This window comes from Magallana gigas, chromosome 7 (assembly GCF_963853765.1).
Source record: "Magallana gigas chromosome 7, xbMagGiga1.1, whole genome shotgun sequence".
Lineage (NCBI taxonomy): Eukaryota > Metazoa > Mollusca > Bivalvia > Ostreida > Ostreidae > Magallana > Magallana gigas.
Window position 1 is genome coordinate 2965429 of NC_088859.1, and position 13111 is coordinate 2978539.

At 37.6% G+C, this 13111-nt stretch overlaps 1 protein-coding gene and 1 long non-coding RNA gene across 3 annotated transcripts in view; one reads left to right on the plus strand and one right to left on the minus strand.

Annotated features, from left to right (window-relative positions):
- LOC105342061 (uncharacterized) overlaps positions 1–3738 on the plus strand; it is a 34166-nt gene extending 30428 nt beyond the window's left edge. The window contains exon 4 of the long non-coding RNA XR_004598086.2: positions 2232–3738. This is a non-coding gene — a long non-coding RNA (uncharacterized lncRNA). The remainder of the gene's footprint in view (positions 1–2231) is intronic.
- Positions 1355–9098, minus strand: LOC105342059 (CD151 antigen). Of its 2 annotated transcripts, XM_020072838.3 has the most exons (9): positions 8958–9093; positions 8121–8186; positions 7661–7861; positions 7012–7086; positions 4708–4824; positions 2191–2284; positions 1920–2062; positions 1602–1685; positions 1355–1484 (listed from the first exon to the last, which is right to left on the minus strand). In XM_020072838.3, exons 2-9 carry the CDS (start codon positions 8184–8186, stop codon positions 1419–1421), a joined length of 846 nt encoding a protein of 281 aa, XP_019928397.3. In that variant the 5' UTR covers positions 8958–9093; the 3' UTR covers positions 1355–1418. The 2 variants fall into 2 exon arrangements, with proteins under 2 accessions (XP_019928397.3, XP_065922374.1); XM_066066302.1 differs by lacking the exon at positions 4708–4824 and having other exon boundaries at positions 8958–9098.
- Positions 9099–13111: the final 4013 nt, after the last annotated feature.

Genomic DNA, 13111 nt, shown 5'->3' on the forward strand with positions numbered 1-13111 from the left:
ACAAATATCTTAAATATCTTTGAATATATCAAAATTAAAAGCCACACACAATTACAAAGGCCACCTCTAATCAACAAAGAACAGGACAAATATTGATTATTTCACATAGTTACTATAAATAGAGCACTTGACCATTGACCAAATAAGCCATGCACTTTTGAGGGCGCCCTTGTACCTTTATGACTTAATAATCCACGTATATCTGAAAACCCATACAAGTTTAGTTCTTCAAAGTAGGTATTACGTTGTATCTCTTTTATTACATAGACAACGTTGAAGGACGTTTATAAGGGCAGTTCAACTTGTTTTTACCACCATCTGTAATGACCCGACAAGATAACGAGATGAGCTGGTGCAGTCCCTCTTGCGGGGGCCTCTAGGGGTCTATTGAGCGGGAAACTCCAGCAATTCCGAGATAATTGTTTAACACAAGAAAAAGAATTCATAATGAGTTATGGATATTGATAAATCACAGCCGTTGATCAAGAATTAGCTAAAATAAACACGGGCTGCGTTCATATACAAGACCATGTGCGTCTGTTTATAGAATAACCCGAAAGGTGAGGCATGTGGCCATTAAGACGGGGATCTAATTGATTTTAACATTTTCTTCTGTACAACTGGATAAATAACAGCGCTTTCTTCTTGTCGGATAAACTTTTCTTATCGAATTTATTTACTGATTATTCCATGGGTGTGAAACCTCATTTGTTCAATGTCGGATGAGGCAAGAGGAAGGCGCGCTTGTTGCCCAGATACGGCACTGAACGCACGTGCCCCGAGCAGACGACAATTAATGTCTCTGTCAGAAAAAAGCTATATTTACATACTCGTATAATCTACCAAGAAATATCTTGGACCATTGTCTTACAAATGAAATAGCTTTGCTAATGACAATGCCATGTTCGAAAGTTAGTAATTTTCTCCATGAAATCCCCCTTGGACCATAGGATTTCATCTTCAGAATGCGACCAATAGGACTAAAACCTTGCCATTAATAAGTACACGCCATTTATGACAGTGCGCTAGTATGCATGGATCGTGACATAAACGTTTCGAACACACGAATGGTACTTACAAAAAATTCTTTTACGTGTATGCCCCATTCGCAAGTTCTATCAATTTCAAGACTTTGAACTATAAATTAATCTCAATTACCCGGGCTTCTCCTGAACTCGATTACGTATATTCTACACGAATTTCCTCTCACTCGAGCTTGAGAAAGAAAAATCCGAGAGAAAACACCAGTGTTTCTCTTTATAATGGCTGAATCATCAAGATTAACTTCACGAGCGACCCTTTCCAAAACGTAGCACCTGTGACATCTGCATATCTAGACAAAACCCCATAAAGCCTTTATTAAAACAAACTTTTTATTACAAAAAGTAAACTCATATAAAATCTATTATTCAACAAGGTCAATATCTGTATCCTCGGCTCCGGATGGACCGGCATAAACACACTCCAAATATGACACCGAAAAGCTGTAAAAGAGAAGTAATAAACACAGGAATAATCAAGGTGAAGTCTGTACGAAGACGGACCCGACAATTACGGAAGCCGGTCTCAAGTCGTTACAGAATGATAAAGGATATAGTTACCATGACAACAATGGCAGCGATCGCGATTCCTCCAATCATGAGGGCGTGTCCTTGGATGTAGTGTACAATTTCGTCATAACAACCCTGCAGATATAGCAAAAAGATCGAAATCATTAACGATGTCTTGTCACAAGACGATTTGAGTTATTGAGGTGTTTTTTTTATGGGGGGGGGGGGGTCTGCCTGGCTTCTTGTAATCAAGACTACAGTTCAGTCTGTTGTTTTAATTTTTTTTAAACCATTAAGTCTGCAGAAAAAAAATATTGCTTTGGGGAAACGACAGCTAGATTTGTGATAGACTTGGTCAAAAGCTGATACCGTGTGGTACATGTGGGGGTTCTTCCGGTAGGGGGCGCTATACGGAGGGTCGGCGTTTGGTGGTCCGTCAAAGGACGAGGCCCGGGAACACATTGTGACGTCACCATTAGGATTACAGCAGCTCTTGGGGACTAACAGGTCACCTATAGAAAAAACAGGAAATTTAAAAACTAGCATTAAATGTTTGATTTATTTTATGTATACCTGCATGAAGCAACATAGAGCCATAAATTGGATTCTGAAATCGCTGACTTCTTATTGGTATTCTTACCGGATTCTCGTATTCTGTACCATTCTGATTTTGTTTTGTAGATTGCCCACGAGTCTGTGGAATTGGCATCGCCCGACACTCCGCAGCACTTCAACTGTAGAGGGAGATATTCAGATGTTATAAGAGACCAAGAGTGGAAATGGCGAAATGTTATAGTTGTCTGGAACTCGACAATATCAAAAACATATTGCCGTATTTCGGAATGGATTAGACTACATCATTACATGTACTTAGATTTTATGAGTTGAAGACATTAATAAATGATTATAACAATTGAAAAAGGAAGGAAACCGGTTTTTCTTTTGTTTGCATCAATAATCCATTTGTTGACTCAAAATTGATAAACACTACCTATCCAGAGAAAGTTTTTTTTTTGGTGAAACGCAGAGATTTGAGTTTTTTCAATATTTCAATACTCAAATATTTAGACTTAGACTTAAGGGTTTTTTTGGTGATATTCAGAGAATTTGGGTACTCTATATGCAATATTTTGCAAAAGAAAAAAGAAAACTAAGTTCAACAGCTTGTATTTTGCAAAAATTATCAAAAATCAAAATCCAAGTCATGTGCTACTCTCTAATATATGTACAAGTGATCTGCAAAACAAAAACAAAAAAAAGATTCCTATCCTGAAATCTGTAAGAAGACTAATCCGTTCAAAAAGGGTTACTTTTTTGGCAGCCGACCGCCCGCAATATTTTACCATTTCAATAACCGGATTTAAAAAGCATCGAAATTTGCCTGTTGGTTCTACAGTGTACATGTATTTTCTTGGAGTAGTGAAACTATGCTCCGCTTATCCGTTCTCATAGAGAAAAAGCCTGCTTGGGGACTCGGAAAGCTTAATGCCAGGCAAAAATTGTAGTGACCGATTAACTTGATCCTGTCCGAAGGATGCACTGTAAACCAACTTTTATTCCAGAAGACTGTTTTCGCGATATACCGGAGATAACCGTATTCGCAGCGACTAATAATCGCGACGACGAGGCCCTCGTGAACCCCACGAAAATTTATCGCACGCGAATAAAAGTTAGTCTACAGTAAATATGTCCACTATATATTATTATACAGTTATTGACTGGGTATGAGGGCGACGTTTGATTTGTTGGATGATGCCCAAAGCCGAGAGCAAACAGTCAAACAAATCTTACGTCGCCAAAATCCCAGTCAACAGCTGTTTTGTTAAACCCTTTATTCGTGATTCAAGTAAAATTTTTAGTAGTAGTCATTCAAGTTATATATGGGGTTCAAACGAAATACTAATATATGATCTGAAATGCTGATGCTTAATTCTTGCCCCTGTTGTGTGAAATTGACGTATATAATACCGTCACAGCCCAATCATGGCCCTAAATTTGTTTCAGAATAGAAACCAATCATTGAAAGTGTGTAAATATTCCGATAAAACCTTCACTACCGGTGTGTAGCTATAACTATATACTGCACGGGTTCTGTAGTTTGCTATACACCTAGCTTGGCCCTCAGGAGGTGGCAACTCCAATTAGATATTTTTCTTTAGCTGACACAAAACAATAAAAAAGATTCATTTTATAGTTTTTATTGCTGGAGAGGAATTATATTGGTAAAATGTTATGAAATACGAAGTAGTGTGTGTTTAAAAGAAGTATGGTTCTGAGATTTTCGCACAAATTGCGCCGTTACTGAGGATTTTTTGATGGATTATTCGAATTTCGACAGATCTAGCATGCTTTTTGACAAGATAATTATAAATTTCGATGGCTTTGAATAGTGGTGCAATGGGATTCTAATAATCCCATAGCATGCATATAAACCAAGCAGCTGAGAAAGAGGTTGTTAGGATCGGGTCCATTTATTAGATGTCCTGGAAATTTTAAGCTTCTTCCGAATGTTAAAATAACGTTATGATTCGCAACAGGAGAATTACACCAACAGTTTGTAAATGCTTCTTTCCTTTTTTAAAAGATATTTTCCCGTATTTTCCGACCTACTTTCGGGAGAGTAAATCTGAATAAACTGCGTGTTAGGAGGATTATGCTGGTTTATAACAGCCCTCAATCATACCAACTGTCATTGAGATGTTATCTTTTTTCTTTGAATTAATGCATGATGGAATAATGGAGATATTTATTTGCCGTGATGAATTACATCAACGCAATTAAAAAACATAGTTTCAGATTTTCTAAAAGAGAGAATTAATCTGATGAGTGGTTACGTTAAAACGGCGCTTTCTTCAAGTTTTCTTATGCCTCGGCCAAGAACTCTTCCCTACCTGTTTCGAACTGAGGGCGTTTAACAATTTTTCCGTGGTTTTGATTAATATAAAATAACAGACGTATTTGGAGATGCATTTTGATGAGTAAAATATTCACTTAAAAGCTGTATACAGAGTATGTCGGGGGGGGGGGGGGGGTTATATTCTCCGAAATCGGATAATTTGGTTTTCACAGGTAGAACACAACACAAGGGGAAGTAAACAGACCAAATGATTGAATCAGGTTGTATATGGATACAAACCGAGGTTCTGACGTCACGTACCTGAGTTTGTAGAAAGTCCCACATTTCGGTGACGACACGGTTTTCTGGGTTCTCCTGGTCCACGCCGTACTTCTCCACTAACACTGTCTTCATGGACTCTCTCGTCTGGTGTGACGTCTACAACAGACCCAACAGTCAAACGGCGGAAGGAGTCAAAATGTCGGCACTTGGCCATACAGTAAACGGTGGAGGGAGTCAAAATGTCGGCAGTTGGCCATACAGTAAACGGTGGAGGGAGTCAAAATGTCGGCACTTGGCCATACAGTAAACGGTGAAAGGAGTCAAAATGTCGGCAATTGGCCATACAATAAACGGTGGAGGGTGTCAAAATGTCGGCACTTGGCCATACAATAAACGGTGGAGGGTGTCAAAATGTCGGCACTTGGCCAAAAAGTAAACGGTGAAAGGAGTCAAAATGTCGGCACTTGGCCATACAATAAACGGTGGAGGGTGTCAAAATGTCGGCACTTGGCCATACAGTAAACGGTGGAAGGAGTCAAAATGTCGGCACTTGGCCATACAATAAACGATGGAGGGTGTCAAAATGTCGGCACTTGGCCATACAGTAAACGGTGAAAGGAGTCAAAATGTCGGCAATTGGCCATACAATAAACGGTGGAGGGTGTCAAAATGTCGGCACTTGGCCATACAATAAACGGTGGAGGGTGTCAAAATGTCGGCACTTGGCCAAAAAGTAAACGGTGAAAGGAGTCAAAATGTCGGCACTTGGCCATACAGTAAACGGTGAAAGGAGTCAAAATGTCGGCACTTGGCCATACAATAAACGGTGGAGGGTGTCAAAATGTCGGCACTTGGCCATACAGTAAACGGTGGAAGGAGTCAAAATGTCGGCACTTGGTCATAAAGTAAATTGTGGAGGATGTCAAAATGTCGGCAATTTGCCATACAATGAACGGTGGAGGGTGTCAAAATGTCGGCAATTTGTCATACAATGAACGGTGGAGGGTGTCAAAATGCACAGAAATTTAACAACATACCACCAGTATTTGAACAACAAACCACTCAATATGGGGTCTTGTGGCGTATAACTCATCATTCAAAAATGAAAATACACTAAAACCACACAAGTGGGCGACACAATAGACTCAAATGAACCACTGCATGATAAACAACTAAACAAGGAGTTTACTAGGGGTGTCTTTAAAATTTTAATTATTTTGAATCAAAAGTTAAAAATGACTATTGATATCGTGTAAATACGTAATAGTTTTAAGATCAGTGAGAGAAGTGCCAAAAATGTTACTGACACAAAGGGAAAAATAACTTTGCCATCTGTATCTTAAAACATTTCTTCCAAACACTTCAGGCTCAGAGTAAACTGTGATGTGTGATGATAACGGCTATGGCTGCAGGAGACCACACAGTCACCAAGGAAACAGATGTGCATTTTACAACTTGTCTAAAGGATACTAAACTGCAAATTTATATTCACAGATTAAAATTCTATTAAAGTAAAAACTTGACTAATAAAATCATATTTTTTTTTATATGAAATACAAAACAAAGTAATAAAAACGCCTGATTAAGCATTTACAATTTTTCACAAATCTTACAAAGAGACCTTTTTGCCTGTTTTGATATTATATTACAAATTTTTATCGTTAATATAATGTCAGAGGTCGAGAGAAACACTATCCGCTGGCATAATACATTGTCTCTTTGTCCAAGACACTGAGTTATTAGCGATGTTGAATTTAAATACCCATTTGAGAAATTCAGCCATACTGACAGGGCTATATACCATATCAGCTTAAGATTGTACGAGTACATACAGCTAGTGACTACTGCAAAATACAACATACCCGGGAGAACAGATATCTACCCTTTTCAATGAATTAATTTAACATTTATGGCTACACTACCCGTCGTTGCGTCACCAGGGATGATACCCAGCTGGTAGCGGGGTACACAACTAACGTGTAAATCCCCGGCCGCCTCATGTCTTTTATCACATCAATAAATGATCATGTTTTATGCCGCGATAGTTCTACCTCAGCCACACAGCGGCGCTAAGTCAATTATTACTGTAGATGTGGTTCATAACTACCATCAGTAACAACAGTCATACACACCGCAGTACAACTACACGAAGCAACGTGTGTCGTATTCTAATATTGGACTCTTCTTTTTTTTTTTTTTTAATTTAGCAGGAAAAATTGTCATATCGGAAATGTTTGTAGTTCCACCAATAAAAACAACATGACACATGTACTATTTATGTTAATCATGTAGGTGTAATTTAAATTTTGGAGTTAAATAAGAATCCCTGTAGAAGTGACTTACCTGTCCAAGAAACAGGAAGATGAGAACCGCCGTGGTCAGTAGTACAATGAACACAATGGTCATCAGGACGGAGTACTGAAACAGAGAGCAACGACCTTGACATTACATACGTGACCTTGGCCTCATTATCATAAACCTAGTGTTGACTGCACAAATTCACCGGATCAGTGGGATGAGATAAATCGAATTACTTTGTATTGCATTGATATGTTGCACAATAGAGTAAGAAATATTGCAGTGGCGTCGGAAGCAAATTGAACGTGGGGGTGCTAGACTAATCCTCAGAAATCTTGACAAGCAAAAGGGGGGGGGGGGGGTAGATTACCTAGGACTCCAACATCTCAATAGTTCAACGTACATTTAGGAACAATTATCTTTCCTGCGAGAAAAAGTGTGGGGGGGGGGGGGGGCTGAACCCTTTATGATGCTATGTGCCTAATGGTTAGGTCTAACTTTGCAAAAGTCCCCCCCCCCCCCGGTTCCGACGCCTTTGTATTGTATTATTGAATGAATGTCATTGACTTCTTCACTATTTGGAAAGTAGACAATGGAGATCTTCCGGAGGTCTCCATACTGCAAACGAGCAAATTAGGATTACTCTTGCAGCTCTCCAATCGACCAAACGAATACACCCCTACTTGATACTTACAAGGGCTAGAATAATCTTGCTTTCTTTGGTGGCGCCCACACACCCACACAGCGATATGATGGCGATAGCGGCGCCTCCCGCAATCGCCACATACGCCGCAATGTGGTAGAGTTCGTTTCCTAGGACACCAGACAACTCCCTCGGTCCATAGTCAGAGACCAGGATGTAGACACCTAGGGCCGTACACGCCGCACCTGCCAACTGAAAAAAGAAGGCGGGAATTTTGTTGAATTTTTGGTTAAGAATTAAATCAAATTGGTATATGCATATAATATTTCTGAGGGTCAGCAATTCAAATAGGCGTTTTGAAAGTAACTAAAGGGTTATGTTCCGAAATTATTAATTTTGGTTTTTATGTTTTGTTGTTAATGGCCCAGGGATGTAAATATTAGAACATGACACCATCAATTGACAAATTCACATAATACATGGTTTAGTTAGATACAGAAATCAAACATACAAAGACGAGCAGGTTGAATATAAGAGAGCCAGTCTTCAGGAAGCTCATTGAGCCCGACATCGTCATCTGAAACAAAGAGCAGAAACTCATGTATCCACAAGATCTACATCGGGTCCCGAGGAGAATAAATGGATTGCATCTTGGCTACTATTTGCAGTAACTTGGCTACTAAATGTGGAAATCAAACGTATTGTTTTCAAGTACTGAGAGCAACCATTCTTAATTTTAACCAATTTGAATTCAAATTATCGTAATACCTATTAATGATTTACTATCGATAGTATCAATCTATAGGATTGTTGATTACTACCGCGGTTGCAAGGTTGCGCAACACAAGGAAGTGATTATGCGCTACGGGGAAGTGCTGCATTTTTATACAGATAATCATCAAATATTGTACTATCGACATATTAGTGGAGAAAAACAATGACTCCAAAACTAATGACATTTTCTCTATTAATGGGTTTTACTATATTTTTTTTATTTACTATTATTAAGTGATGGCAACAATTATTAATCAAGTAAAAATGTTACATCAGTGTAAAAATCTATAAGACTTTTTAACAATTTTTCGTGTCTATCAAAATGCCTTGTTTAAATATTCCTTCGGTCCATAAATTAATTTTTATACATATATATTTTGCTCCTAAGCTTGTGAAAAGCCTATTACTATTTTCATACTATAGGGTGAACTTTTCTACAGAAACAAGCGCCTGTGGTCAATTAATACCAACAAAATTATAAATCATTAACAAAGTAGAGTTAGTTTTGTGTTAATAAATACATCGGACTATTTATCAAACTATATTTTAAACAATTGAAAAAAAAGGTCCTTACCTGTCTGAAGGTGCAGTTACACTGCTGAATTCTGATACACGTGACGTCAGCGAGTTACGCGAGGTCCCCTCGGGCTAGCACAGGACTCGGGTTATTATGTCACAATGCCGGATACACCCACCTGTGCTAGTCGCTACCCTGACCCAGCTCTGCAGTCTGCACACCATCAAAAATTACTTTAAAAAAAAGTCTGCTGCGACAAAATGTTGGGGGAGGGGAAAGCCTCCACCCCCCCCCCCACAATAGGTGCCTGCATAAAGAGTCTAACAACTACCGGTAATCATTGTTCGTTGCTACCACAACATACTATAGACTAAAGTATCGATATCGGACACTGGTTGGAATCCTCCATGCGTGATATAGACTAGATGGACACCTCATTTAGGCGCATTTTCTTTATTGTACAGATATACTTCGTTATCCCCCCCCCCCCCTTATTAATTAACACCTTTATAAACTCCGATGCAATACGAATCTATCGTTTCTGTTGGGCTATTGAAAAGAACGAGGACTTATATGACCGGCGCATCTAGATTATTAGAACGACTAAAATCTAAAAAAAGAAGATTGGGGGGGGGGGGGGGGGTGAGGTAGTGCAAATGCCCATCTGCATGGTGTCGTCGTAAAATGTAATTTAAAATTTATTTTTTCCAATTAAATCTTTTGATATTTTTTAGTACAAGTTTGCAAAAGCACAATTTCAAACTATATTCAATTTTCGATATTTTGACAAAGGATAAAAAATGTCGCCGTATATTTTGGTGGTATCGAACAAACAACATAAAAAGCCTATTGGCCTATATATACAAGGTGACCTAATGTCTTGTGCTTTGGTGTGTTCCTTTGATAATGGGGCATTTCAGAAAAAATGTGTGCAAAACGGGAACTCGACATTTTTACCTGTGTATTATCAGCGCATAAACGATGAAACCAGATGAATTTTAGGATTGTTTTAGAAGTGTTTTATAGGATTATAATAACTATCAGCAAATTTTTTTTCATTTGATAAAATAAAAATAAATGATATTTTTATTCTAATATTTCCGCTCACTGAGAAGAAGTAGCGACTTCGAGAGCAGTTCTTATGACATCCCCGCTTTAATAGTATATTGCGAGGTCACTTTCTGGTACATGTATTTCAAACCAGTAGCTAAACTTGCACAAAAAATTCCGACAAAATGATATTTTTAATATTGATTCGATATACCCCAAACTGAAGAAGGTTGAATATGCATGAATTAGTCCTATATTTGATGTTTTGTGCAAAAATCTTTATAGTTTTTGAAGAATATAAAACTGCCGATTTATCATCGTACAGCTTGGGCTGTTCGATATTCTACGTTTTACGTCACTTCATAATACCAAACCTACGAGGGAGGGCAATTAAATTAAAACAAACAAAATTTTCAAACAATTTTTTTTTTCATTTACAATATTAAAAGTACAGTGAGTATTCAACCTATATACCTGTTACCTCTTTAATGGTGATCTTTCCTAACACTCCCAAGGAGTATCTGATTTATAGTCCTTAATGTGCTCTAAACTCTAAGAATTTCTACAGATTACAGTATTTACATGTATGTAAAATCGAACTGGTAAATATCAAATTCAAATTGAGTTTTGTTTGGGTTTTTTTCAAAACCCAATGTCTCCTGAACCTAAGTTACGTTAAATGTAGAATTAACTTTGGACAACCTTAAGACTGTATGGTAGTTTCATCTGTTAATGATCAGGCACGTAGCATCGGGGGGGGGGGGGGGGGGGGGCAGGGGCAGGGCCCCCCACTTTTTGCGTATACTTTTCTTAAATTTGCATACAAAAAAATTGTACTAACATTGAGATGCCCCCCCCCCTCTCGCTTTTATGGGACCATGTAAAAAATTGAATTGTAAATAAGGAAATAAACAGTGAAATTGAAGTAACTGAAGTAAAGGTATACTTCCTCTCTCCCCCCCCCCCCCCCCCCCCCCACTTCACAGATTGCTTGTCAAGATTTTCTGGATGAGTCTGCCCCCTCCCCCCCCCCCCAACTTTCAAAAACGATGCTACGTGCCTGTAATGTTTTAAAAATGCAGTAATTATGTCTACATTTGATAGGTTTTGTGAAAAAAATCTTTAAAGTTCTTGAAGCATATAAAAATTGACGATTTATCATCAAACAGTTTGTCAGTTTCTTCAATTATTCAAGCTACAGCATAAATAGAAAAATATTTAACAGCGTTTTCACAAGACTAATTACTTTCTCCATTGATGACAGCCAAACATTAATTAAATATTTACGTATGATATTTTATCTTCAAACTTTTAATAACTTATGACCGTAGGTTTGTTTCATCTGTTGATGGTTTTGTACACTGCATAGTCCGAAAACACAAAACGCGATGCGATTCAAAATACCACCAAAAGACTATATCTCATTGAAAATTACTTCTCATCCAAGCTTGACATATGAGACTCGTATTATACTGTATAGAGTGTCCATCTAAATGGAAATCATCATTATTTATTTCTTGCATCAAGTATTAAGTTGACTATATTTTGTAGTTTAAAACATTTTTGTTACGTAATCCTTTGTTCTTGTTTACTTTTATAAAAGATAAAATACTTCTAAATCTAAAAACAATCTAATAGTTACCAAAGTGGCCATTCTTTAAAATAATGGATAGAAAAATGCCCATTCTTAAAAAATAGTGGACAGACAGGTAAAACGGTTACCTTATTGGACAGCTTTACAGGTAAAGTGGAACAGTAATGCTCAATTGTAAAAAAGCTCTCATACCTTAAAAGGTTACTATAGCATTGAATGATTTATTTTTGACGTCGTCGTGTCAATAACTGCCGTCAGGTGAGCAGACAAATTGAATAACGCGCGTTAGCGCGTTATGATAATTTGTCTGTTCACCTGACGGCAGTTATTGACACGACGACGTCAAAAATAAATCATTTAATGCTTATATTTACATTCCCTTTCTGAAGAAATCAATTGTTTACTTAAATAAATCGATATAAAGTGCAGATCACGGAGGGAGTGAAAAAGTAACGGCAAGAACAGCTGTTTTGTAAAACCGGTTTAAACTGGTTTTCACATCGACTGTTGAGATGAGATCGACGAGCATGAAAATAAAATCCATTATGAGTAACTCTTGAAATGTTGCTTTTAACAATAAAGTCAACTTTTTTGTTGAATAATTATAAAACATGGTGTGTTGACAACATTTATGAAATGCATTTTTAACCGATAACATAGAAATCACTGTTTGAGAACTACTTATGTAAATTACTCGTAAATTCATACGCAGTGAATAGGTGTTGCATTTAGAGGCATTTAAACATCACGGAATTTAATGGAAAAACACAATAGAATGTAAATATATGTCGATGATATGCAAATATAGTTTTGAATGATCTTTTGAAAAATTATCAGATTAAGTATAGTTGATTTTAATGTTTCAGTATCTTATCCGTCCCTGTATGGGCATTTTACACACCTTATCCACCTATCTTCTGTGAGTCCAAGGAAGCCGATTTGGGGTTTTTTTGGCGTAAAAACTACAAAACTCGCTACTTTTCAACCTGGAGAAATTGTAACCAGAGACAAACTCTAGTATATTTGCGTTTCAAGGAAATCTGTCGTCTGCTTCTTCAAAATGCGGGTACATTTACTAAAGGATATAAAGGAAATAGTCATTTTCCGCACTTCGAAGCAGGTTTAACATTAGCGATTATTCACAAATTGTAATAAGTGATTAGCAATATCATTTTCTACCTTATTGTGTTATTACTATAACATCTACATGTTCGTGTTTTTTTCGAGATGATACTAGGAATCAAATTAACGATAAATTATATCAATGACGCTGAGGACGTAGTGTGTGTTTGTGTGTGCGTAGGGGGGGGGGGTGCGAAGTGCGAACAGGTTTTGCATAATATACATTAACTGAACAAAAGGTGAAAATCATATAAAAGAAGTAATTAATCTTTGGATATTATCTAATAGCACCCGTTATTTAATAATTTTTATTTTTTTTTGGGGGGGGGGGGGGGGGTTGAACTAGTCACTCCCCCCCTCATCTATATGCCCCCCCCCCATCTTTACGCCCTGTTTTTAAGGAATTGCAGTACCCGTACGTTACCAAAAAAATGTTCAGTAAGAG